General features: G+C 41.4%; 1 protein-coding gene across 4 annotated transcripts in view; it reads right to left on the reverse strand.

Moving 5' to 3' along the window:
* SLC10A7 (solute carrier family 10 member 7) overlaps positions 1–24,318 on the reverse strand; it is a 252,970-nt gene that overhangs the window by 23,839 nt on the left and 204,813 nt on the right. For all 4 annotated transcript variants that reach the window (XM_027117111.1, XM_027117113.1, XM_027117114.1 and 1 more), the window contains one exon: positions 16,439–16,512. In XM_027117111.1, coding sequence (XP_026972912.1) covers positions 16,439–16,512 — 74 coding nt within the window. The remainder of the gene's footprint in view (positions 1–16,438; positions 16,513–24,318) is intronic.

Consider the following 24,318-nt stretch of genomic DNA (forward strand, 5'->3'; position numbering starts at 1 on the left):
GGAAGTTTTAGCCACAGCAATCAGAGAAGAAAAAGAAATGAAAGGAATCCAAATCAGATAAGAAGAAGTAAAGCTGTCACTGTTTGCAGATGACATGCTACTATACGTAGAGAATCCTAAAGATGCTGTCAGAAAACTTCTAGAGCTCATCAATGAATTTGGTAAAGTAGCAGGATACAAAATTAATGCACAGAAATCTCTTGCATTCCTATACACTAAAGAAGAAAAATCTGAAAGAGAAATTAAGGAAACACTCCCATTTACCATTGCAACAAAAAGGAATAAAATACCTAGAAATAAACCTACCTAAGGAGACAAAAGACCTGTACGCAGAAAACTATAAGACACTGATGAAAGAAATTAAAGATGATACACATAGATGGAGAGATATACCATGTTCTTGGATTGGAAGAATCAACATTGTGAATATGACTCTACTACTCAAAGCAATCTACAGATTAAATGCAATCTCTATCAAACTACCAATGGCATTTTTTACAGAACTAGAACAAAAAATTTCACAATTTGTATGGAAACACAAAAGACCCAAATAGCCAAAGCAATCTTGAGAAAGAAAAACAGAGCTAGAGGAATCAGACTCCCTGACTTCAGACTATTCTACAAAGCTACAGTAATCAGGACAGTATGGTACTGGCTCTAAAACAGAACTATAGATCAATATAACAGGATAAAAAGCCCAGAGATAAACCTATGCCCATATGGTCACCTTATTTTTAATAAAGGAGGCAAGAATATATAATGGAGAAAAGACAGCCTCTTCAATAAGCGGTGCTGGGAAAACTGGATAGCTACATGTAAAAGGATGAAATTAGAACACTCCCTAACATCATGCACAAAAATAAATTCAAAATGGATTAAAGACCTAAATGTAAGGCCAGACACTATAAAACTCTTAGAGGAAAACACAGGCAGAACACTCTATGACAGAAATCACAGCAAGATCCTTTTTTGACCCATGGAAATAAAATAAAAAATAAACAAATGGGACCTAATGAAACTTGAAAGCTTTTGCACAGCAAAGGAAAACATAAGACGAAAAGATAACCCTCAGAATCGGAGAAAACATTTTCAAATGAAGCAACTGACAAAGGATTAATCCCCAAAATTTACATGCAGCTCATGCAGCTCAATATTATAAAAAGAAGCAACCCATCCAAAAATGGGCAGAAGACCTAAACAGACATTTCTCCAAAGAAGATATACAGATTGCCAACAAACACATGAAAGAATGCTCAACATCAGTAATCATTAGAGAGATGCAAATCAAAACTACAATGAGGTATCATCTCACACCAGTCAGAATGGCCATCCTCAAAAAATCTACAAAGAACAAATGCTGTAGAGGGTGTGGAGAAAAGGGAACCCTCTTGCACTGTGGGTGGGAATGTAAATTGATAGAGCCACTATGGAGAACAGTACGGCGGTTCCTTAAAAAACTAAAAATAGAGCTACCAGATGACCCAGCAATCCCACTACTGGGCATATACCCTGAGAAAACCATAATTGAAAAAGAGTTATGTACCACAATGTTCATTGCAGCACTATTTACAATAGCCAGGACATGGAAGCAACAGATGAATGGATAAAGAAGATGTGGCACATATATACAATGGAATACTACTCAACCGTAAAAAGTAACGAAAGTTATTTGTAGTGAGGTGAATGGACGTAGAGTCTGTCATACAGAGTGAAGTAAGTCAGAAAGAGAAAAACAAATACTGTATGCTAACACATATATATGGAATCTAAAAAAAGGGTTCTGAAGAACCTAAGGGCAGGACAGGAATAAAGATGGAGATGTAGAGAATGGACTTGAGGACATGGGGAGGGGGAAGGGTAAGCTGGGACGAAGTGAGAGAGTAGCATTGACACATATATATATACTACCAAATGTAAAATAGATAGCTAGTGGGAAGCAGCTGCATAGCACAGGGAGATCAGCTCGGTGTTTTGTGACCACCTAGAGGGGTGGGATAGCAAGGGTAGGAGGGAGATGCAAGAGGGAGGAGATAGGGGATATATGTATATATATAGCTGATTCACTTTGTTATAAAGCAGAAACTAACATACCATTGTAAAGCAATTATACTCCAATAAAGATGTTAAAAAAAGTCAAAAAAATAAAAATAGAAACAACAGGGGCTTCCCTGGTGGCGCAGTGGTTGAGAGTCCACCTGCCGATGCAGGGGACACGGGTTCTTGCCCCAGTCCGGGAGGATCCCACATGCCGCGGTGCAGCTGGGCCCGTGAGCCATGGCCGCTGAGCCTGCGGGTCCGGAGCCTGTGGTTCGCAACGGAAGAGGCCACAACAGTGAGAGGCCCACGTACCGCAAAAAAAAAAAAAAAAGAAACAACACAACTTAAATAAATAAATAAATAAAAGTCTGACTCACGTTTCCGTGGTTTAACTTGGCTAGATGTTGTCCCGCTAACCTACTTCTGCCCTCATTTGTTTTCAGTGATATAAAAATTGGGGAGTGAAGACCTCATTCAGAGGACTTTTAGGCAGAGGAAGAAAATAAGAGAACCCTGGAAGCCATTTCTGGAAATAACAATGTTTTTCTAATCCCCTTGGTTTTCTTTAAACTCTGAACAGTTTAACATATCTAATCACAACACAGAGAATTGTGGTTTTCACAAATGGTCGGTTTTATTAACAAATGAGCAGGTATAATCCCACCTGGATCCTTCTGGAACACAGTGGACCACGCATGCGTACAAATAAAGGAAGTAGCATGATACCATGGCTCTCAGCGGCAGCTGCTCGTTAGAATCACCTGGGTAGCTTTTAAAAACTGTGATACCTGGGTCTATCCTGAGAGATTCTGAGCAAACAGGTATGGGGAGGGTCCCGGCCCAGTTTTGCGTAGCTCTCAGGTGATTCCAGTATGAGCTGGGCTGAGAAGCTTGGTCTGGTAATAAGGGACAGCAAGAGGATTCTAGAGGTTTCTGGGGGTTTCTGGAGGTAGACACATGGCCACTGTGTGCTGGCTTTGCCGTTCTCCTCACTGTGTAAACTGGGGTGATTTACTTGACCTCTCTGAGGCTCGGTTTTCTTGGACAATGGGAGCAATAATAGCTATTGTGCAGGGCTGTTGTGTAGATCCAATGAGATAATAAGGCAACCCATGTGCCTGATGCAGTGCCTGGCACGTAGTAGGTGCCATAGGACTGCCAGACCCTCTTCCTTTTAATGTTTCAAAGTGGTTTTATGTCTGCTTTCTTATTCAATCATCACCTCAACCTTGTGATAGGGGAGAAAAATACAGGCTAGCCATTTTGGACATCTACATGTCTGGCTGATTTCTAATTTCAATATCATTTTACACTCAAAGTAATTTCGTAGCCTCCCTAACCTCTGGAGGGCCTCAGGGCCCAGTGCTCGGAGCCCTTTTCTCCTCTGTCTACCCATTCTTTAGTGATCCCATGGAGCCTGATAGCTTAAACTAACATCTATATGCTGAAAATTCCAGCCTAGACCAGAATTCTAGACTCAAAGACAACTCTTCTCTGGATGTCGAAAAGGCATCTCAAACTTAACACGTTCAAGATGGAACTCTGGGTCTGCCCCACATCCCTCTTCCACCAGTAAAATCTGTTTCTCATCCAGTCTAGTAAATGGTAACTCCATCCTTCCAGCCCCTCAGGCCAAACCCCTTGGAATCGCCTTTCATTCCTCCTTCTTTTACATACAAATCCAATTCGTCAGCAAATCCCAGTAGTTCTGCATTCAAAATACAACCAGGATCCAACGCTTCTCACCACTCCACTATTACCTTTAACCACACCACCCCAGCTTTCGTCTGGATTAAAGGCTCTTAACCGGCTTTCCTGTTTCTCCCTGCTGCACCCTTCCCCCCAGCCAGACCCAGTCCTTTTTCAACATAGCAGCCAAAGTGGGAGCTGAATCTTTTGACTTGTTCACTCAGACCCCTCACGGCTTCCCCTCTCCTTCTGCATAGCGGGCAAGTCCTCACAGCGGGTGGATAAGGTCTCACACAGTATCACCGGCACTCTCCTGTGACCTTTTACCACGCCTCCTAGAACGCTCTTCTCACCCCTTCTGCTCCCTGAACACTGGCCCCTTCCTCTTTCTCCAACTTGCCGAGCACACCGTGGCCTCACGTCCTTTGCCCTCGCTGTTCCCCCTGGTGGGAGCCTCCTTCCTCTCTATATCATGTGGCTTGCTCCCTCTTCCCTACAGGTCTTTGACCCAAAGCTCCCTTTCCTAAAATGTCCCCACCTCCCTCTGGCCCTCCTTATTCTCCTTTATGGTTTTCTTTTTCTCCACACACTTCCCATCATCTGATGTGCAATATGTCTGAGTGTTTGTCTGTTGGACCCACTAGAAAGGAAGCTGGATAAGGGGGAGTGCTTTTTCGTGTTTTGCTCACTGCTGTGCCACCCTAGGGCCTAGGACAGTGCCTGGTGCATAGTAGGCATGAAATAAACACTTTTTGGATGAACGCATGAATTGAGCAAATGATGTTGGCAAAGCATCTTTCCATTGGCACCGTTTATTCCTGCACATTTCTGCACTCGCTGTCAGTTGCAGAGGAGTTGGTTTTCATTATTATTAATATTTAGAAAGCTTGCTCTAGCAGTACTAGAGTACAGTAGTAGGACTAGCACAGAGAGTAACTAGTACGTAGAGCAAACCTGAAGCAAAGGCAGCTCTGGGAAATGTCACTGCTCCAAAACCATGAGCGTGCTCAGCTTCAGGAGGTGACATTCCAAACAAGCTGGCTTCCTGGGGCCCAGGAATCTTTTGAGTTATGTCCAATTTTAAATTTATTTATTTATTTTGGCTGCATTGGGTCTTTCTTGCTGCATGCGGGCTTTCTCTAGTTGTGGCGAGCATAGGCTACTCTTCATTGCGGTGCACGGGCTTCTCATTGCGGTGGCTTCTCTTGTTGCGGAGCACAGGCTCTAGGTGCTTGGTCTTCAGTAGTTGTGGCTCGCGGGCTCTAGAGTGCAGGCTCAGCAGTTGCGGTGCACGGGCTCAGTTGCTCCGCGGCATGTGGGATCTTCCCGGACCAGGGCTCGAACTTGTGTCCCCTGCATTGGCAGGCGGATTATTAACCACTGCGCCACCAGGGAAGCCCTATGTCCAATTTTATATCTCCTCCTGCCTCTAGGGTAATTTGTCAAAAACCTACTGCATCCCGCATGGCTTTAAAAAATGGGCAGCTAACTTTAATATCTGGCTGGAATTGTTTGGATAGGTCTATAGACGGGGACAAGGAGGCAGTGGGTGTCACCTCATTCTGCAGCCGTGGAGTCCTTTATTCTTTATTGTAAAGAAGCATGGAGCTGGCTGTCATCAAATCCATGCAAACCGGTTTATAGTGTCTGGTTCAATTAAGGGAATTTCTGGGAAGAGTTATGACCAAATAAATAACGTGAGAGATGCAACTCTGAAACAATAATTGTTATTCATCAATCTCTGTTTGCAAGTAGAGATGGAGAGAGAGAAACTTCAAGTGAAGGAGCTCTCCTGGGTGAGATCCTTCACTTCAAACACAGTAAACAACTGTTGTTCTGTGATGCACATTTTAGTACCGCTAGAGGCAACCTTTCTAAATATTAATAATAATAAACAATCCCCTCCGCAACTGACAGCAGGTGCAGGGATGAACAGAGAGCCCTGGGAGACGGGCTGTGGTCGGCCCTCCTGGATGTGGCGAAGGCCTCCTCAGAAAGGACAACAGAATGTGGTCCCCTCACTTCCTGTTTTCAGAAGCACGGAGTGCATATGGCTTCGGGCATGTGAGTTGATTATTAACATGTAAAATGAATCTCTTTAGAGCTCCTTCTAACTATGACACGGTGGTTTTTATTTTGAAAGAAATATGAAACTGCGGAATTAAAAGCTTCCACCACTAACAATTGACATTTAGAGACGCACAGGGGTAAGGATTCGGTGTATAGTTTGAGGTGCCGCTGTACAATATGTGGGATTTTTTTTTTTTTTTTTTTTTGCGGTACACTGGCCTCTCACTGTTGTGGCCTCTCCCGTTGCGGAACACAGGCTTCGGACACATAGGCCCAGCGGCCACGGCTCACGGGCCTAGCCGCTCCGCGGCATGTGCGATCTTCCTGGACCGGGGCACGAACCCGTGTCCCCTCCATCAGCAGGCGGACTCTCAATCACTGCGCCACCAGGGAAGCCCCCAGAGACACCATTCTTTTTTTCTTTTTTTTTGTTTTTTTGTGTTTTTTTTTGCGGTACGCGGGCCTCTCACCGCCGCGGCCTCTCCCGTTGCGGAGCACAGGCTCCGGACGCGCAGGCCCAGCGGCCACGGCCCACGGGCCCAGCCGCTCTGCGGCATGTGGGATCCTCCCGGATCGGGGCACGAACCCACGTCCCCTGCATCGGCAGGCGGACTCTCAACCACTGCGCCACCAGGGAAGCCCTATGTGGGATTTTTTGTCTCCTTGCCATTGAGCTGTAGGGTAACAACGGTGAGTGAGCTCGGCTACAGTGACGCTGCCGCATGTAAGCCTTGGCCGCTCTTGTTCCTGCTCCAATCCTGAGACCGAGAGAGCAGCAGACGATGCACCACTGGAGCTATTTCTAGAGGACTGGGTGGTGTGATGGAAAGGACTTGGGCTTTGACGTCAGAGACCTGGTTTTCAGTCCTGACAGTGCTACCCACCAGCTACGTGATCGGGTGACCTGACCCGAATACCCTCAGTTTCCACATCTGCTCAAAATGAGGTTAAAATAACTATCTCAAGTGGTAGTTGGAGGTTTCAGTGAGACAGTGCATGTCAAGTACCCAGTACAGTGCCTGGCATAAAGTCGGCATCTCCAAAATGATAGCTATTATTATTATTATAAATAGCATTATGAATCAGTATTGCGGCGTTCAAATTCGGTAGTCTACAGGACTGAGCAGGGAAGGGGTTTGTCACTGAAATCATCAAGGATGAGGTCGGAAGCATTCCTAAAATTTTAGAGAATGGGGACTGCTGAGGACTACCACGGGAACTGAAATATCTACCTCGGATGCCACGCAAACCTCCATTGGCCTCCATCTGTTTACAACTTCTTGATAAGTGCTTATGATTCTATCTGGCCTGCTGTCCCTTTCGGAGCACTGACTTCTGCAAAGCATGATTCTATTTTGTGTGTTGATGGTTTTTTTTTAAATCTTTCTACAGTATCAATTACACTGTGAGACTTTTGGGGAAAATCATATATATTCCCTTTCATAATGGGTTTTTTAAAAGGATAACTTGCAAATAGTAAGGCGTTCTGAAATTGTTTTTAAATATGCTTAAATTCGACTGTCAGCTTGCCAGGAAGACATGGTCTTAAAGGAAGAAAGTCCCCTCTTTTGGAGTGAGTGCTTGGTATGATGGGCACGAAATGGACGGTTTTCTTTTGCTCGGGTTATACCTCGTGAAATACTGGCACACTTCCACATCCAAGCACGGTGGTTTAACCAGACTGGTAAAAAAAAGGACTCAAGAGAACATCTGAAGGCAAAAAATCAGTACAGGTTTTTATCCTTCCTAGACATGACCATGAGGCCATGGAATGAAGTGAGTGATTCCTAGAAATCAGAGTCCAGGCCTACTGAGTCTTTAAAAAAAATGTTTGTTGCTTACCTTTTTATAGTACTTAGTGGTGTGTCATAAGCCTCTATGTCCTAAGCATCTCATTTTGGCTAATGATGAGATAAAAAAGTATCTAAAAGTGGGGCGCACCATGGCTAGGCTAAAGTTAAAAAAAAACCAAAAAAAAAGAAAACCAACAACCGTGGTTGGTACAAACTGGTTCCCACCATCATCACTAAGCACCTATACAAAGTTTGGCCGAATGCTCTGCTAGGTCAAATGCTCGCCTAAAATCCTGGCTGGGTGAGCTAGGTTCTCTGGAAGCTGAGAGGTGATTATGGATGGAGGTAATATGGTGGCTCTTACACTTTTGTGTGCATAATACCCTTTTTTTGCGATGTGTTACAATCAGGCTCCAGGGTCTTATTCTTAAAAATTCTGAATCGGTAGGCCTCAGATGAGGTCCCGTAACGTTTTTTTTTTGGAAGCAATTTGCTATATTTTTAAGGGCCACCCTTTGAGAAATGCTGATCTTAGGCTGTCCCTCTGAATGACTCAGGATTCTAAAGCTAACACTTAAGTCTTTCAAAATCAGAAAATTATTGAATGTTAGAACTAGAAGGCTCCCAGAGATCATCTAGCCTAGACTTTTCATGTTAGCAACGAAGGGCTGATACAAGAACCTGGGTTTCACAGCATAGGACCTTCCCCAGAACTCTCATTAGCTCGGCTCAGTGGCTAAGAGTCAGACTTCTGGCTTTGCCACTTGGGGTCATGTGACTTGGGCAAGTTGTTTATCACTCTGGACCTCACCTCCCTTGCGGGGGGTGACTGTGGTAGTGAGGTGAGCTGGTGCATGGAAAGGACTGTTGGAACGTGACCTGTACCAGGCTGGTCATGCATAAGCTCCAGATTCTTCCAGCAGATAGAGTACAGTGGCTGAAGAAATTTGAAGGGTAGGTGAAAATTACCTGTACTCCCCACTCCCAGCACCTCGCCAGCAGCTTTGAATGAAAGCAAGCGGCCACAGGTACAGGTATTTTTAGGTTAACACATATTAGCAGTAAAAGTGTCAACTAAAGTCCCAGCTCTGACCTTGCCAGTGCTCTCACTAGCACCTTGCACGAGAGGGTCTCTCAGAGCAGGATTCAGTAACCCTTACAGTCAGCCTCAGGTGACTACAGGGCCTCCGGACAGAGGCTGAGCACAAAACTGGTAGGGATCAGGCCTTCAGCACAGCCCTGGGGATTGCATATTCAGGACATGGGATTTGCTAGATTCTTCTAGCAAGTGGGAAGTGTGTCTCTAAAGTTTAAAGGCAGGCTACATATCAATGAGGGTCCATTTATTACATTTATCGTGCAAGGCAACAAGTCAGTAATTTCATCAATAAAAACCTATTTCTGGGCTTCCCTGGTGGCGCAGTGGTTGAGAGTCCGCCTGCCGATGCAGGGGACGCGGGTTCGTGCCCCGGTCCAGGAAGATCCCATATGCCGTGGAGAGGCTGGGCCCGTGAGCCATGGCCGCTGAGCCTGCGTGTCCGGAGCCTGTGCTCCTCAATGGGAGAGGCCACAACAGTGAGAGGCCCGCATACCGCAAAAAAAAAAAAAAAAACAACCTATTTCTGAATTCATTATGCTAATTAGTAAAGTCTCTGGTTGATAGAGATATAGATAACAAAAGCATCTGTTGTAGCTGCCTCTGGGGTATTTTCTTTTTGATAAAATAATAGCTGAACACTCCAGTGAGAATTTTCCATGAGAGCAGTGGGCTGTCCTGGGCACTGAGGTCTACACTAACCATCAGCATAAAATATTTTCAAGTAAATTACTTCTTGTAACAAGCATTTAGCCTATTAAATACCCAATTAATCTCCATTGTTATTATTATTATTACTAATTGAAAACATGTTGAATAGAGAAACAATTTAAAAAGTAAATCAACAAAAGGTATAGAAACTCTGTTATATAAGCTGGATTAATAAAATCTAAATGGAGGTGACCTGACTGCACTTCAAGAATTATTCCAAGTCTTAAATTAGGTCTGGTTCTTACATGGTATCAGAAATTTCGGTTAAAGTTTCGTGAAAAACGGACAGCAGTAGCCGAAGCCTACATGGTAACTATTTGAGAAAGGGGGTAAAATTTCACCAAGCAATATGTGAAGTAGTATTTTTCAGACCTTGGATCACGACCCATTAATGAGTTGCTGAATCAATGTAATGGGTTTTGATCTAGGACTTGGCTAGAAGATGGAATGTATCACGAGAAGTGAGAGTGAATGTTGTTTTGTCAGACTTTTACACACATGCAAATGTTTTCTGGATCACACTGTAAAAGGTATTTCTAACTGCAGGTTGTGGTTAAAAATGTCTGACAGTCCCCGGCACAGGAAACGTGGAGAAGGAGCAGAAATGTGCGAGCACCAGGGCATTGGTCCTGGTGAACACCGCACACTGCGAACACCTCCTGCAGTATCGTTCAGAAGAATGGTACCTGAGCATCAGGTTAGGAAATCCTCAAAGAGGTTTTAATGTCTTTCATTTGATACTTATGCAGAACCTGGGGACTTCCTAAATTTTTATTACGAAGTCTGGATATGCTAGTGATGAAGTTCAGACACCAAATTCAGAATCAAAAATTCAAAACAAAGTAATCTGCAAAGCTCCAAACATAAGTGTATCACTTTGTTTGAGAACTTGCATCTCTCTCTTTCTTTATGTGGATCAGAAAACAGTACAAAAGGACAGACACTACCCAACTTGTTTTCACTATGGTGGTAAATCCTACTGGGCCTTTAATTTCAGTGGCATCTTTAAGACTCTGTCAGATGCCAGATGAATGGATAAAGAAGATGTGTGTATATATATATATATATATATATATATATATATATATATATATATAATGGAATATTACTCAGCCATAAAAAAGAATGAAATAATGCCATGTGCAGCAACATGGATGACCCTGGAGATTATCATACTAAATGAAGTAAGTCAGACAGAGAAAGACAAACACCATATGATATCACTTATTTGTGGAATCTAAAATATGATATAAATGAACTTGTTTACAAAACAGAAACAGACACACAGACATAGAAAACAATCTTATGGTTACCAAAGGGGAAGTGGGGGAGGGAGGAAAGGATAAATTAGGAGTATGGGATTAACAGATACATACTACTATACATAAAACAGATAAACAACAAGGATCTACGATATAGCACAGGGAACTATATTCAGTATCTTGTAATAACCTATAATGGAAAAGAATCTGAAAAAGAATATATGTATATATATATATTGAGTCACTTTGCTGTACACCTGAAACTAACACAACATTGTAAATCAACTATACTTCCATTTAAAAAAAAATCTGTCAGGTGGTAGAGGACCCCATACTGTCTTTCCTTACAGAACTGAAACGCCAAAAGCAAACTGCAGGACAAAAAATATATTTACGCTTATGCCTCAGAGACAAACTTCTATTTTCTGTCTTTACCCAGGACTTCGATTTCTACTTTGATAGTTTGTTGTTAAACAGCATTGTGGTTCTCAGTTTGCAAGAACAGAGTGCAGACACTGATGCCCCTGAAAGGTAAGGGCTGGCCCATCAAGGCACACTTTAACTACAATATAACCTTTTGTTAATAAAGAAAATATAAGGACTGTGTGCCAGTTTATGACGGGCCATAAGGAATATATACATATGGCCACAATTACAGGTAGTGAAGATTTTTAAACTGTCTCATAACTAGCAATGGAATCAGAAGTGATTTTCTTTTTTAAACAATCAATAAAATGATTCAAACCCACACTGAGAGTGTACACTGAGAACACTCAGAATCAGTCTAGCACTTCTGGGTCTTCAAAGAGCTTTCACATCCTATTGTCCAATGCAGCTCTGGAAGCAGGAGACCTGGAATCTAGTCTCTGTTAGTTATATGCCCTGGCATAAATTTTTAGAATTTTTTCTACGCTTCACTTCTTTGTTTGAAAAATAAGATAATAATTACTGATTTGCTAATATTCAAGGTTATTTAGGTAACAAGAGTTAAGGGGTTAAAGGCTTTAAAAAAGTGCTTCCCAATTGTAGGGCAGTTTCATCAAGATAATAGTCTTTATGTGCCAAATAGAATTGCAGAGAAGCTTTAGGGGGAAAGAAAAACAGAAATGCAAACTTTCCTATTTCAATTCCATTTCCTCTGGAGAAAATAACCCAGATGTTATTAAATGATCTTTTCAGCCCAAGCTGCAGGGTAATCCTTTAGCACTCTTGAAAAGCTTCCAAGTAAAATTGAAAATGAGATCCTTTTCAGAGTTTGTGTCTCCTATGAAACTCTTTGGAGAGTATGAAGATAATTTTTAGCCTCTTTAGGAAGATGTAACAGTCATATTTCCTTTCTTGTAATATTGTAACACTATTTATATAGCTGTTCCTTTCAAGAACTCTTTTCCTTTTCACACATAGCAGGGAAACTGTTACCTTATAGAATGGTGGTAATATCAGTCACTGAGCAAAAGACTCATAGGAACTTAAAACTGGAAGGAATCTCAAGTATCATCTCTTCCATCTTCTCATTTTACAGATTTGGAAATTGAGGCTGATAGCAGTTAAGTGATTTGTTCAGCTTTTGGTGAGAGAACTGCAACTTGAATCCCAACTAGAATCAGGTATGTATTCTTTCCACTCTTTCCAGAATCCTATGTCTATCAAAAAGCTATATGCTTTTTGCTTAACGCATAGTTTCTTATCACAGCTCAGCTGTGTAACTGCAAGCGTAGACTCATAATGAAGTTCAATGTGAGGAAAAGATGCCTTGATTGGTCTTTGTACACAAATGTCTATAAATGGTAAGACCCATAGTGGACTTTTAATACACATTGATCACGACACTCTATTTAAAACTTAAAGAGCATTCTTTCAATTCAGAAAAGCTTTTGGAAACAAACAACTGGTCTCACAACTGATTGCCAGTTGTCAGTTGACACGCTCTAGGAGTATACGCTTTCATTTTGCCATTTGGAAACATGAAAAACTAATATAAACATACACTCACTTAAGGATCTCAAACATCCTTAAACATTCTCTTTCTAGGAATAGTGAGAAAGCTTTCTATATATATTAGAACTCTAGATACCGAAGTGATTTGAACACTCAAGAGAAAAAGATAAATAAAATAAAATACTAATTCCACAGGGTCCCTCGGATCGAATTTCTTTTGTGATGAGCTCTATTGACTGAGTGAGCACTGAACCATTGGTAACTAGGGTGCACGCTGTTCTCCCACCTCTGCTATGTAAAGTATCTTCTCATCATTATACAAAAATCACCATCAAACTAGAAAACAATTTGGGAGAGTTCATGGCTTTTGGAGCAACCCACAGCCAGTGATGCTGTCTTGACAAAATATAATTATCTCCAACCCTGAGGTGCAACTACAGGAGAGCAGCAAACAAGCCCTGTAGTATTGTTTCAGATGAAGCACAGTGAAAGCTCTGCACTTCCTCCAGGCCTCCGCTTTCTTCCTGAACGAACTCCAGGGAATGGCATCATGTCAGGCTTTCCAGATGGATTATGTGAAGCCATAGCTCAATGTCATTTTCAATAGGAAGCCTCATAATTAAAGGTCAAATAGTCACTTCATCTGCAATCAATCAGTAGAAAAAGTACTAATACGAAGAACTAATCTATCAATGGCAAATGCACTAATAAAAGCAATGAATCAAATTCAGCATGTGTGTAGATGCAAGTACATTGAAGAGACTGAGACAGGGCAAAAGCAAGAACAAAAAAATAAATTTCAAGTGTATGTACAAGAGAACTTTCAGAAGGCTTCTCAAAGCCAGAGTTTTCATCTTCGGTTCATTAGTTACCTGGGTGTCACCGGGCCTGCAATAATTTACTCTTAAATACAAATACTGGATATAATAATAAAAAATGTTATTTCATAGGGCTTTCTTAATGTATTCTATTTGAGATGTTATGTGTGTGTGTGTGTTTAAAATCACTAGAAGAAATATTTTGACAGGGATCACAAAAGGGATAGATATATTTTCTACGTGCCAAATAGATGCATTTTAATCTGTCGTATTTCATCTTGAAGTAAGAGAAATATAACTCTGAGTGATATTACCTGAAATTTGCCCCCTGCTTTCTGGAATATGAATTCTTCACACTTATTGTGATGTTCTTTCATTGCTATGCAGATGAGAAGTTCCATTAGGATAATTATCGGCCTGTAGCTCAGGTCACTGCCAGGCATATCCTCTGTACCAGAGAAGTCAGGTCACCAGTAGAGAGAAACATGAATTGGATCTTGTGAAAACTGATACACTAAATTTACAGGGCTTAACAAGTCCATTCAAGCAACAGGACCCGAACACCCCTTGCTGTATGTAGAAATAAGGGTGCTCCTGGGACAAGGGTGATCCGTGCCATCTCACTGAGATAAGGAAGCAGCAAAGAGGTCATTTTTATAAATGCTACCTAGGAGATTGCAGGCAGGAAGCCAGGTCTGATCCCGGCATGATAGAATAGCCTAGCTCGAAGTAAAATTCCCTCATCTAAGAGCTACGGAAACTGAGGCCTGGGGATGTCTCAGTGGAAGAGTCAGGATGAGTATTTAGGTCTTGCAATTCCAAGAAAGCATAGGTCTACCATGTTATGGGAATAACTAAGGATTTACACTACGATGGTTACTTAGATACCACATGAGTATTTTATTGGAGGACCCAAGTATCTATTTCATGGGCGAACACTGCAAAAGCAAAATGCAAAAGCAGAAGTGCAAGTTAACCCAAACATTTTTAGCACAACAGCTACTTTTGATCGACGTTCAGAGCACCTGTTTGCCTGAAAATGAGAAAGCATCAAGGACAGAAGGATATGGCTTTGAGATGAAAAAAATGAAAAGAAAAAAGAAAAAGATAGGATGGGTAGGTATTCTGCTTACAGAAAAGAAAAGAATACTGATCACGGTGCAGTATGCTTCTCGGGTAGCATACTAGGGTTCACCACCGCCAGCTCCAAGCACAGGAGAAAATCATGGAGAAACAAACACAACCCATTTCGGTTGTCCTGACAAAAGCAAATCCTACAGGGGGGGCAGGTTTGAAAGGCCACTGCAGAAGTGCGGAAGCATATGTGGTGCAGCCAGGACTCAGCATCTGCTCTAACGACGCAGGCTCATTTGATCCCTGACTCGTGACCTCTGAGGTGCCTGGCAGCATCCGCCTCTGGCCTCCCTACCTTTGTAACAGCCCCTTCCTTTTCAGGAGACCTGGAGCACCGGGCATCACATCACAACGACCACATGAAGGAGGAAGTGCAAGATGATTTCTCTGAGGTCAACAGTTAAACCACACCTGTTACATGAACATCTACGGAACCGGGGTCAGGGGACTGGAACCCTGGGAATGGTAATACCGTCATAACCAATACAGTTAATAATAACTAATAACAGCTGCTGCTTTAAGGGTATGTGTTATGTGCCAGGCAGCACACCGAGCTCTCTAGGTGGGCACTCCCATTTCGTCCACAGCAATCCACACACAGCACAATTACTGAACACATTCTGTCATGTACTGACTTGTATTAGGTACAAGTCCTGTGCTCGGTACTTAACACATTTTATCTTTAATCTTTACAGCAGCCTTAAGAATTAAGAAAAAGTAGGAAAATGGCTTACAAAGTGAGAAAGCTGAGGTTCAGGGAGCTTAAGTGATTTGTCCAGGATCACAAAATCAGGACTGGAATGTGGCTTCCAAAAAGCTTTTTCAAATTCTATTTGGTGATGATTATAAAGAAAACCTAACAGTCATAATGCAACGTATGGACAGTATATATATTTTTTGTCTTCAAATAAGCTGAACCCCTAGATAGCAATTGCTTCTTTAAGAGTATGTCCAATTTCTAAATCATTTCCCAAACTTTGCAAGACTGAAAATAATTCTATCAGACAAATATGTTTGGGGCTAGTAAAACCATTATGAAATCTCTTTGTTTCCTAGTTTACAGACTGAACTTTAACACAAGCAGACTTAGAGCAATGTCATTCTCTTTAGTCAGTCACACGTCAAAATGTAATGGAATTTTTAAAACTAGTTTTACCACAATGTGCCTACTACCCCAAGGAGTTTGTTAATGATGTATATTTCAATAAAGTTTCTCATTACTTAATGACTTTTAATGACTAAAAACATGGATTCCAGATGTCTTGGACAGGTTATTGGGATAATGTCATTAAACTGGATAAAGCTAAGTAGAAAATAGCACTTTTCTTGATCTATTTTTATCCATTAAATACGTACTTATTTCATTTTAGGTGCTGATCAGATTGAGTTAATGATAACTATGTCGTGTTTCTTTATAGAAATAACATTCTGAAAGGAACTTCAAACTAATGTCAATATCAAACTAGGGTCATAACATTATTTCCACCTTGCTCCAAGCTTCCAGAAAATATAAGGTGACATTTCCCAGGGGTCACTCTAGAGCCTTCCAAAACCAAGTTTGTGCTCATTGCACCCCCTGCCCCCAACTACGCACCCCCAGACTTTTAACATGAACATTCTACATTGAAAATCTTCTATGAGAATCGAAAACATGATTACAAATAAAGTTAAATCCTACACTATTAAATTTAGGCCCTCAAAAATGGGTTCAATCCAGTGATGGTATTTCAAAGCTATGACCCATCCTCACTTTGCTATTGTTCTTTAGGTCACAGAGTGGAAAATACCCCCATTCCATTTAATTTGAAGAGTTGTTTGAATTTCAAAATCATAAGATGCAATTATCTGAGGGTAACATTAAGTTGGTTTTTCAGTCTGTAGGTCACTTACCCAATGTGAGGGATTTGTGTGTAGAACAGAACATGACAGCCACAGTGTCTGCTGGTGTGAAACCTGAATTATTCCTAGTGGCAAAAGAAAAAAGTGTTTTACAAATAAAAAGCATATTTAAGACATCCTCAATCAAATGTAGTACCTACCTTTGTGCTAACATCCCTTTGATCAGTCCTGGTGACAGAAGGAATTCTATACCCAAATGTACAGAAATGTCCAAATTTCTTTTTAGAGAATAATTTCTGAGTCATTTATCCATGAAAAGGAGACAGTCTTAAAAATGTGTGGTGGAGGTCTTCTAAAATCACATATGTAATCAGCTTGTGGCACAAGACTTTACAAAAATCACGCAGCAAGGAAAGTTAGCTCAGTCACTAGGCTATCACTCGATTTTAACCCATGGCTTGAAAAGAGCTAATGTATTTCAAAAAGGCTTCCCTCAAGGAGCAACACATCCCTTTGGCAGCAGACAACGGCCTTTGAGAAATACACGGTATGAACAAAGGTTTAACATCATATGTTTTTAGTAAAAATAATATATTACCAATTTTTATCCATTACTATGTATCAGGTATTCCCTTAAGGTCTTTGCATATAAAGACAAAAACCCTGACAGGTAGGCAATACAATATCATTATTTACAGATGAAAAAACTGAGGCACACAGAAGTTATGTAACCTACCCAGGACCCCATAGCTAGGAAGAGACAGAGCCAGGATTTAAATCAAGTCTGGCTCCTGTGCCCGCGCTTAACTGCCATTGTTTTATTGTTATATAATATGTTAAGGATAAAAAAAATCTTGTGTAGTCAAAAGCCATTAAACGTTATGGGGATCAGTACTGGTGAATATCATATTCAGATTTCCTATTTTAGATCATAAAGATTTAGAGAACCAGGAACCAAAAAGGTTAGAAATGTAAGTTTTATTATTGCATCCTTGATATGTTAGAAACTATTCCTTCCTGCACGATCAGTGTTTGAAGACATAGTGAGTCTGTTCATTCCCGCCCTGAACTCAGACAAGAGGGCTAGCAAATGGAAAAATGTTCTAGAACCCGACTGCATGCATATAGTTGTAGATGTAACAATCTAACCAATTGTCAAGTATGTCTAAAGAAAGAGACCCCACCATTTCCCTTAGTAACCTCATCCTTATATACAACTTTCACTGGGAGAAAAAGCTTCCCTCAGCAGATCCCACATCCTGTTTGTTATATACTCACTGGAGGGGAGCAGGACCCTCTCCTCCACCACCTGCTCCTCTGTACATATGTTAAGAGAATATTTAAATTGCCCTTTAGTCTCCTCTCCTTTGAAAAATCATGTAAGCTCATGCTTCCTAACCAGTCTTACCTGCAGCCTTTTTTTTTTTTTTTTAATAACATCTTTCCAAATTGAATTTTTGGTGTCTCACCTCAGTTGAAAGAGAAGGAGGAGGGAGACAGAGAGAGAGAGAGAGAGAAAGAAAGAGAGAGAGAGAGAAAGGGAGAGAGTCTCTAGAGAGGATGTTTTGGTTCTGAAGGGGAGGATGATCTCAAGCTTGTCAGGGGGGTAGGGGATGATGATGAAGCCTGTAGAGAACTTCTTGGAGGAAATTACAATTGAGCTAGGCTTTAAAGAACAGGTTTAGACATGCGCAGATGCGGATTTTAGATAAGGGAGAGCAGAACGGAAGCATGCAAGTGCAGGAGGCAGTTGGCAAAGCGCAGACTCTCCAGGGTGACTTGTGTGCAGGGGCACTCGCTCACGTCCAGGAGCGTGGACTCCATAAGATAGGATAAGGGGAACTACTGAAGGACATGGGACAGTAGAATGGCATGGTCAGACCCGTTCTTAAGGAAGAGTAGTCACACAGCCCAGTATAAGGCTAAGTTGATGAGCCCAGGCAGGGAGCAGAAAGCTATGAGGGCCTGAAGAATCACAGTGAGTACAGGAGCTGGTGGTAAGAGACATGAAGATAGAATTAAAAGAACTTGTCAACTGGTAACTTCTACAAAATATTCCCTCCCAACAGCTTAAGAGCACAGGCAGTGCGGGAAACACACTGGAATTTAAATCCAGACCATCATTTTGCTTACATATAAAATGGGGATAATACTGTCTGCCTCTTAGGGTCATTGTGAGGATAAATGCCAATATCTGTTAAGAACTGGGCACATAGCAAGTGTTTAAAAATGCTAGTTTAGGGCTTCCCTGGTGGCGCAGTGGTTGAGAGTCCGCCTGCCGATGCAGGGGACACGGGTTCGTGGCCCGGTCTGGGAAGATCCCATATGCCGTGGGGCGGCTGGGCCCGTGAGCCATGGCCGCTGAGCCTGCGTGTCTGGAGCCTGTGCTCTGCAACGGGAGAGGCCACAACAGTGAGAGGCCTGTGTACCGCAAAAAAAAAAAAAAAGCTAGTTTATACTTTTATTGTTATTGTTGCCTTGAGAGAAGAAGAGAGATTGAAGAGAAATTAGAAACTTTGAGAGAAGTATCAAAGCATTAATGGAAATAAGGAATGGAAGAGGAAGCCCAGTAGGGTCTGGGCAGGAGACCCAGGAGTTGAGGTTTAAGTTTACTGAATTTGCAGTAGTGAAGGGGGCTGTGTTTTCAAGAAATCTGGTGAAGAGAAGAAAAGGGCCATGGAGACGAACCTGTTTATACATAGAAAGTGATGATACAGCAGGTAGAAATAATGGACGAAACCACATCCTCAAAGGGGCCTGAGAGGATGAGACTGAGATTAGCTGGAGAGGAGAGTGTCCTACAGTCTGAGAGTCTGTGAGCTGGAAGCAAAAGAAGACAAGGTGGGTGAAAAATACAGAAAATCTTCAGGTGGAGAATAAGAAAGTGGAGGGAATCTACATCAGAGAGTTTACTTTCTGTGCAAAGCGTGAGGCAGTTCATTCATCTACAGAGAAGTCTGAGGGAATACTGAGGCCTGAGAAAAACTTGACATAAACAGACTGGGGAATATGACCTACGGTCAATTCACAATGAATAAAAGATGTCTCCAGGAATGAATGCCCAGCTGTGATTGTGGAACACGTGGCAGAGCCAGCTGGCCTAGTCTGGGGTCTTTCTCCGTCAATGCTCTGGTGTCAATAACACTGTAAAGGCCTTTGAGGGCTTCGGCGGCCCTTGTTTGTAACCAGTTGCTGCTGCATCTGGATTTAGGCAGTTTGGTTTTCTTCCAAGGGAGTCCAGCAGTACACTTCTTCTTTGGTGAACGCTGTTCTGCTTGACCCATTTCTAATGTGTCTAGATCTCTCTGGCCAAGAAAGCTCTGATTTAATCTGGCGCTGGCTGCCATGTTGGAGCAGCATTTCCAGTGTGGCGAAAGAGGATGTTTGCAAGATATGCTTACTTGTCCTCTGCTCCGGGGTAAGGAGACCGAAGATAAGCCCACACGAGGAGGTATCTGGCCTGATGTGGGTTGGAACACTGCCCTAGGGTCCTACTGACACAAAGCCCTTCAGTGGGGAGAGAGAATCAGGACGTAAAGATGGAATGTTTGAGGTTAAAAACAATACTCCACCTAAATAGGGCTGACTTATACTCTATGTCTACAGTAACAGACTGTTCCACATCACAGGTCTTGGAGAAGCCAGCAGAGCACGTGCTCACTTAACCTTCCATCCAAGATAAGGAGGAAGAGGATAAGGATGGTGAGTAACCATAGCAGTAAACATTAAAGAAATTTTTTTCTATCACATATATATATATATATATATATATATATATATATATTTTTTTTTTAATTGAAGTATAGTTGATTTGCAGTGAACTTTTTTTTTTTTTTTTTTTTTTTGCGGTACGTGGGCCTCTCACTGTTGTGGCCTCTCCCGTTGCGGAGCACAGGCTCCGGACGCGCAGGCTCAGCGGCCATGGCTCACGGGCCCAGCCGCTCCGCGGCATGTGGGATCTTCCCGGACCGGGGCATGAACCCACGTCCCCTGCATCGGCAGGCGGACTCCCAACCACTGCGCCACCAGGGAAGCCCTGCAGTCAACATTTATTGAGCACTTTTCTAAGCACTTTGCATCCAGTTCTTCTTTCTTCATAGAACAGCCTTATACGGTAACAGTATTTTTGTCTTGTTTTTTCCGAAAAGGGATCTTGAAGCACAGTTGCCTCAAGTCACACAGCTAATAAGGAGGGTGCCCCAAATTGTGAAGACAAGTTTGCCTTCTGAGAAGAACATTATAAAAACTCAAAACCATAACCAAAATCACCACACAATTTAGTGGATGAGAGCAGCCATCCTGGTAACTAACCCTCCCTCACCCATGCTCTGTTCAGGGGTGGTTAAATGGTGAAAAGTCGTGACAACGCACAGAGAAACAAAGTATCCCATACATTATATTACGTGGTAATGGCTACAATTATTTTCAGTGATTATCATCTCTACTGTGTCTGCTCACATTCTTGAAAGGAATCGCATTACTATTTATTTTCGAACTCTACCTTATCTCTATTTAATATTGATTTTCTTTTTATCTTGTTTTTATAATTCTTTTGATTGCTTTGGCTTCCCTCGAGATGTTTATTTCCTTTTCTTCCCAACTGGTCTTTTTATTCTCTCACAAAGCTTTCATTCAGTGTTTTCCACATAATATTTATTTTGCCTTCCTTTGAGTACCCACAAAGGAAAACATGTCAAAAGGTTTTACTAGCAGAATTACAGAATGTGGAGCAGAAAGGGTCCTCTGAGATAGTCCCGTCTAAGCCCACTGTTTTTACAGGGGGAAACTTCCACGTGAAATACTTTCCTTTGTTAACCTCTGTACCTGTGTGGCTTTTTTTTTTTTTTTAACAGAACATGGTTTAAAAATCTTTACCTGGGCTTCTCATCTTCTTTTTTTTGAAATTTTATTTCATTTTTTTTATACAGCAGTTTCTTATTAGTTATCTATTTTATACATATTAGTGTATATATGTCAATCCCAATCTCCCAGTTCATCCCATCACCCACCCCCACCCTGCTTTCCCCCCTTGGTGTCCATATGTTTGTTCTCTACATCTGTGTTTCTATTTCTGCTTTGCAAACCGGTTCATCTGTACCATTTTTCTAGACTCTATATATATGCGTTAATATACAATATTTGTTTTCCTCTTTCTGACTTACTTCACTCTGTATGACAGTCTCTAGGTCCATCCATGTCTCTACAAATGACCCAATTTCGTTCCTTTTTATGGTTGAGTAATATTCCATTGTATATATGTACCACACCTTTATCCATTCGTCTGTCGATGGGCATTTAGGTTGCTTCCATGACCTGGCTATAGTAAATAGTGCTGCAATGAACATTGGGCTGCATGTGTCTTTTTGAATTATGGTTTTCCCTGGGTATATGCCCAGTATTGGGATTGCTAGATCATATGGTAATTCTATTTTTAGTTTTTTGAGGAACCTGCATACTGTTCTCCATAGTGGTTGTATCAATTTACATTCCCACCAACAGTGCAAGAGGGTTCCCTTTTCTCCACACCCTCTCCAGCATTTGTGTTTATAGATTTTCTGATGATGCCCATTCTAACTGGTGTGAGGTGATACCTCATTGTAATTTTGATTTGCATTTCTGTAATAGTTAGTGATGTTGAGCAGCTTTTCCTGTGCCTCTTGGCCATCTGTATGTCTTCTTTGGAGAAATGTCTATTTAGGTCTTCTGCCCATTTTTTGATTGTTTGTTTGTTTTTTTTAATATTGAGCTGCATGAGCTGTTTACATATTTTGGAGATTAATCCTTTGTTGATTCGTTTGCAAATATTTTCTCCCATTCTGAGGGTTGTCTTTTCATCTTGTTTATAGTTTCCTTTGCTGTACAGAAGCTTTTAAGTTTCATCAGGTCCCATTTTTGTCTTTACACGTTTTAGGAGACCTCGTCTATCACCAGCTGTGTGGCACTAAACAAGTTACCCAGAGCTCTGGCTTAGTCGGCCCATCTCTGAAATGGCTAGGAGACTTCTCAGGAATAACAATGCTCCTCTTCTCTCCTTCCCTCCCTTTCTCCCTCTCCTGCCCTCCAGGTCACTCTCCTTCCCTCCCAGGACTATGGCCTGAGGCTGAATGAGACATCTGGTTGAAAATGTACTGATAAGGGCTAAAGCACCTAATGCAGATATTTATATTTGTTTTCTTCCTTTTCCTTTCTTAATAGTTTCTTTTGTCACTCTAGGGACAATCTAGGTTTCTATTACTCTAGTTATCAATCTACCAAACTATCTTGTATATACTTTTAAAAGGCTCCCAATTACTGCTTTATTTTTCTAAGCTTTTTCAACTTTTTTCTTCTACCTTTGAAGCTTCTGAAAGTTGCAGAAAGCTTAGGTCACTATGGACAGTGGACTCTTGGTTTGATGAATCAACTCCCCATTCCTAGCAACTGTGACAGAGAAGCGTCCAAAAGAATATATTGCAAAACTAGAAATGCTAATTCTCTCTCTTCCATAATTAGTTTTTGAAATAACATACGCTACTGTGATATAGCAAATATTTTACAGTAGCTAACGTTTCTTGAGCACTTACTATATACTAGGTATTATGCTGAGGGCTTTATGTGCGTATTATTTAATTCTCCAAATGACCCTATGAGATAGGTACTACTACTATCTCCATTTTATCAATGAGGAAACTGACAAAAGTTACAAAGTTATTAAACAGGATTGAAACTTGAGTCTGTCTGACTCCAGAGTTGGAATTTTTAACCCTGATGCTCTTCTGTGGACAGATAAATGAGAACACAGAATAACAACTCTCAAATGTATTTTAAATACTCAAAGTAGAAGAGGCTCCCCTGCCAGACACAATGACATGTTACACAATGGTAACATGTCAGGTCTGTAAACCTAAGAAATATTAACCAGGTAAACAAGTGTTGCAGGGAAGTTGAATTTCCTAGGCTGGGTCTCTCCTGGTTTATGCTAAACTTCCACCATCAGAGGTCAGTGGCATGCTATACAAAAAAAGACAGACTGATTTCTATGTTGAGATTTTTGTCTCTGGATATCTGGATTGGTTTTAGCTTTACTGAATTGGCAAGTAAAAGAAAAGAAAAAACCCACCACAGGCCAATTTCACTAATTTTAAGAAGGAAGGAACAAAAAGTAGGAAAAGAAAAGAACTCAGAGAATAAACCAGTGGGTCCTAGTTCTAACTCTTGGTATCTTTGACTAATTTGTGTGTGTGTGTGAACTTGGAGAATCCAGTTATATGCTCTCTACAAATTCCCCAACCAAAACAAGGATTGTGAACATTAAAATTCATTGAAGTAGTTTAGTGCAGTGGAAAAAGCATGGGTAAATTCTTTTGGAAATGTCAAATGGAGATGAATTTCAGTTCTAAGTGCAGTATTTGCCATCTGATTTTGGGTAAGTTACTAAACTACTAAAATCTGATTTTAGGCAAGTCCCTAAACTACTCTAAGTGTGGGTCATCATCTGCAAAATAGCAACAAAAATGCATAGTAACCTAGTCTTTTGCTGTCAGACTTACACAAAATAACATATGCACAATCCCTAGCACAGTGCCTGACACAGAGTAGGGTTCAATAAATGTTGGTATTTTTCATTCCTCCAATAAAATCCTCAAGTGCTATGGGGTCTTCCAGCATGAAAACAGAATGTGAAAATCATAAATTTTGTCTAATTGAAACATCTCCAAATTTTAATGGCATATTTTGGGGCTACACAACCACAACCCAGGAGCACGATTACAGCCACTCCATATTCTGTTGTTTACCAAAGAACAGGCATGTCTGGCAGTGGGCCAAGCAAGTTCAAAACACAACAGAACTTTAGTGAAGGCAGAATAAGGCAGATTAGAAGGGCCTCAAAACCACAAGGCTTTATGAAAGTCCAGCCTACTCCATGCTGACAATTCTCACTTCGAATTCAA

The sequence above is a fragment of the Aethalodelphis obliquidens genome, unplaced genomic scaffold, assembly GCF_003676395.1.
Source record: "Aethalodelphis obliquidens isolate GAN/ISIS:26980383/991018 unplaced genomic scaffold, ASM367639v1 scaffold17, whole genome shotgun sequence".
Taxonomy (NCBI): domain Eukaryota; kingdom Metazoa; phylum Chordata; class Mammalia; order Artiodactyla; family Delphinidae; genus Aethalodelphis; species Aethalodelphis obliquidens.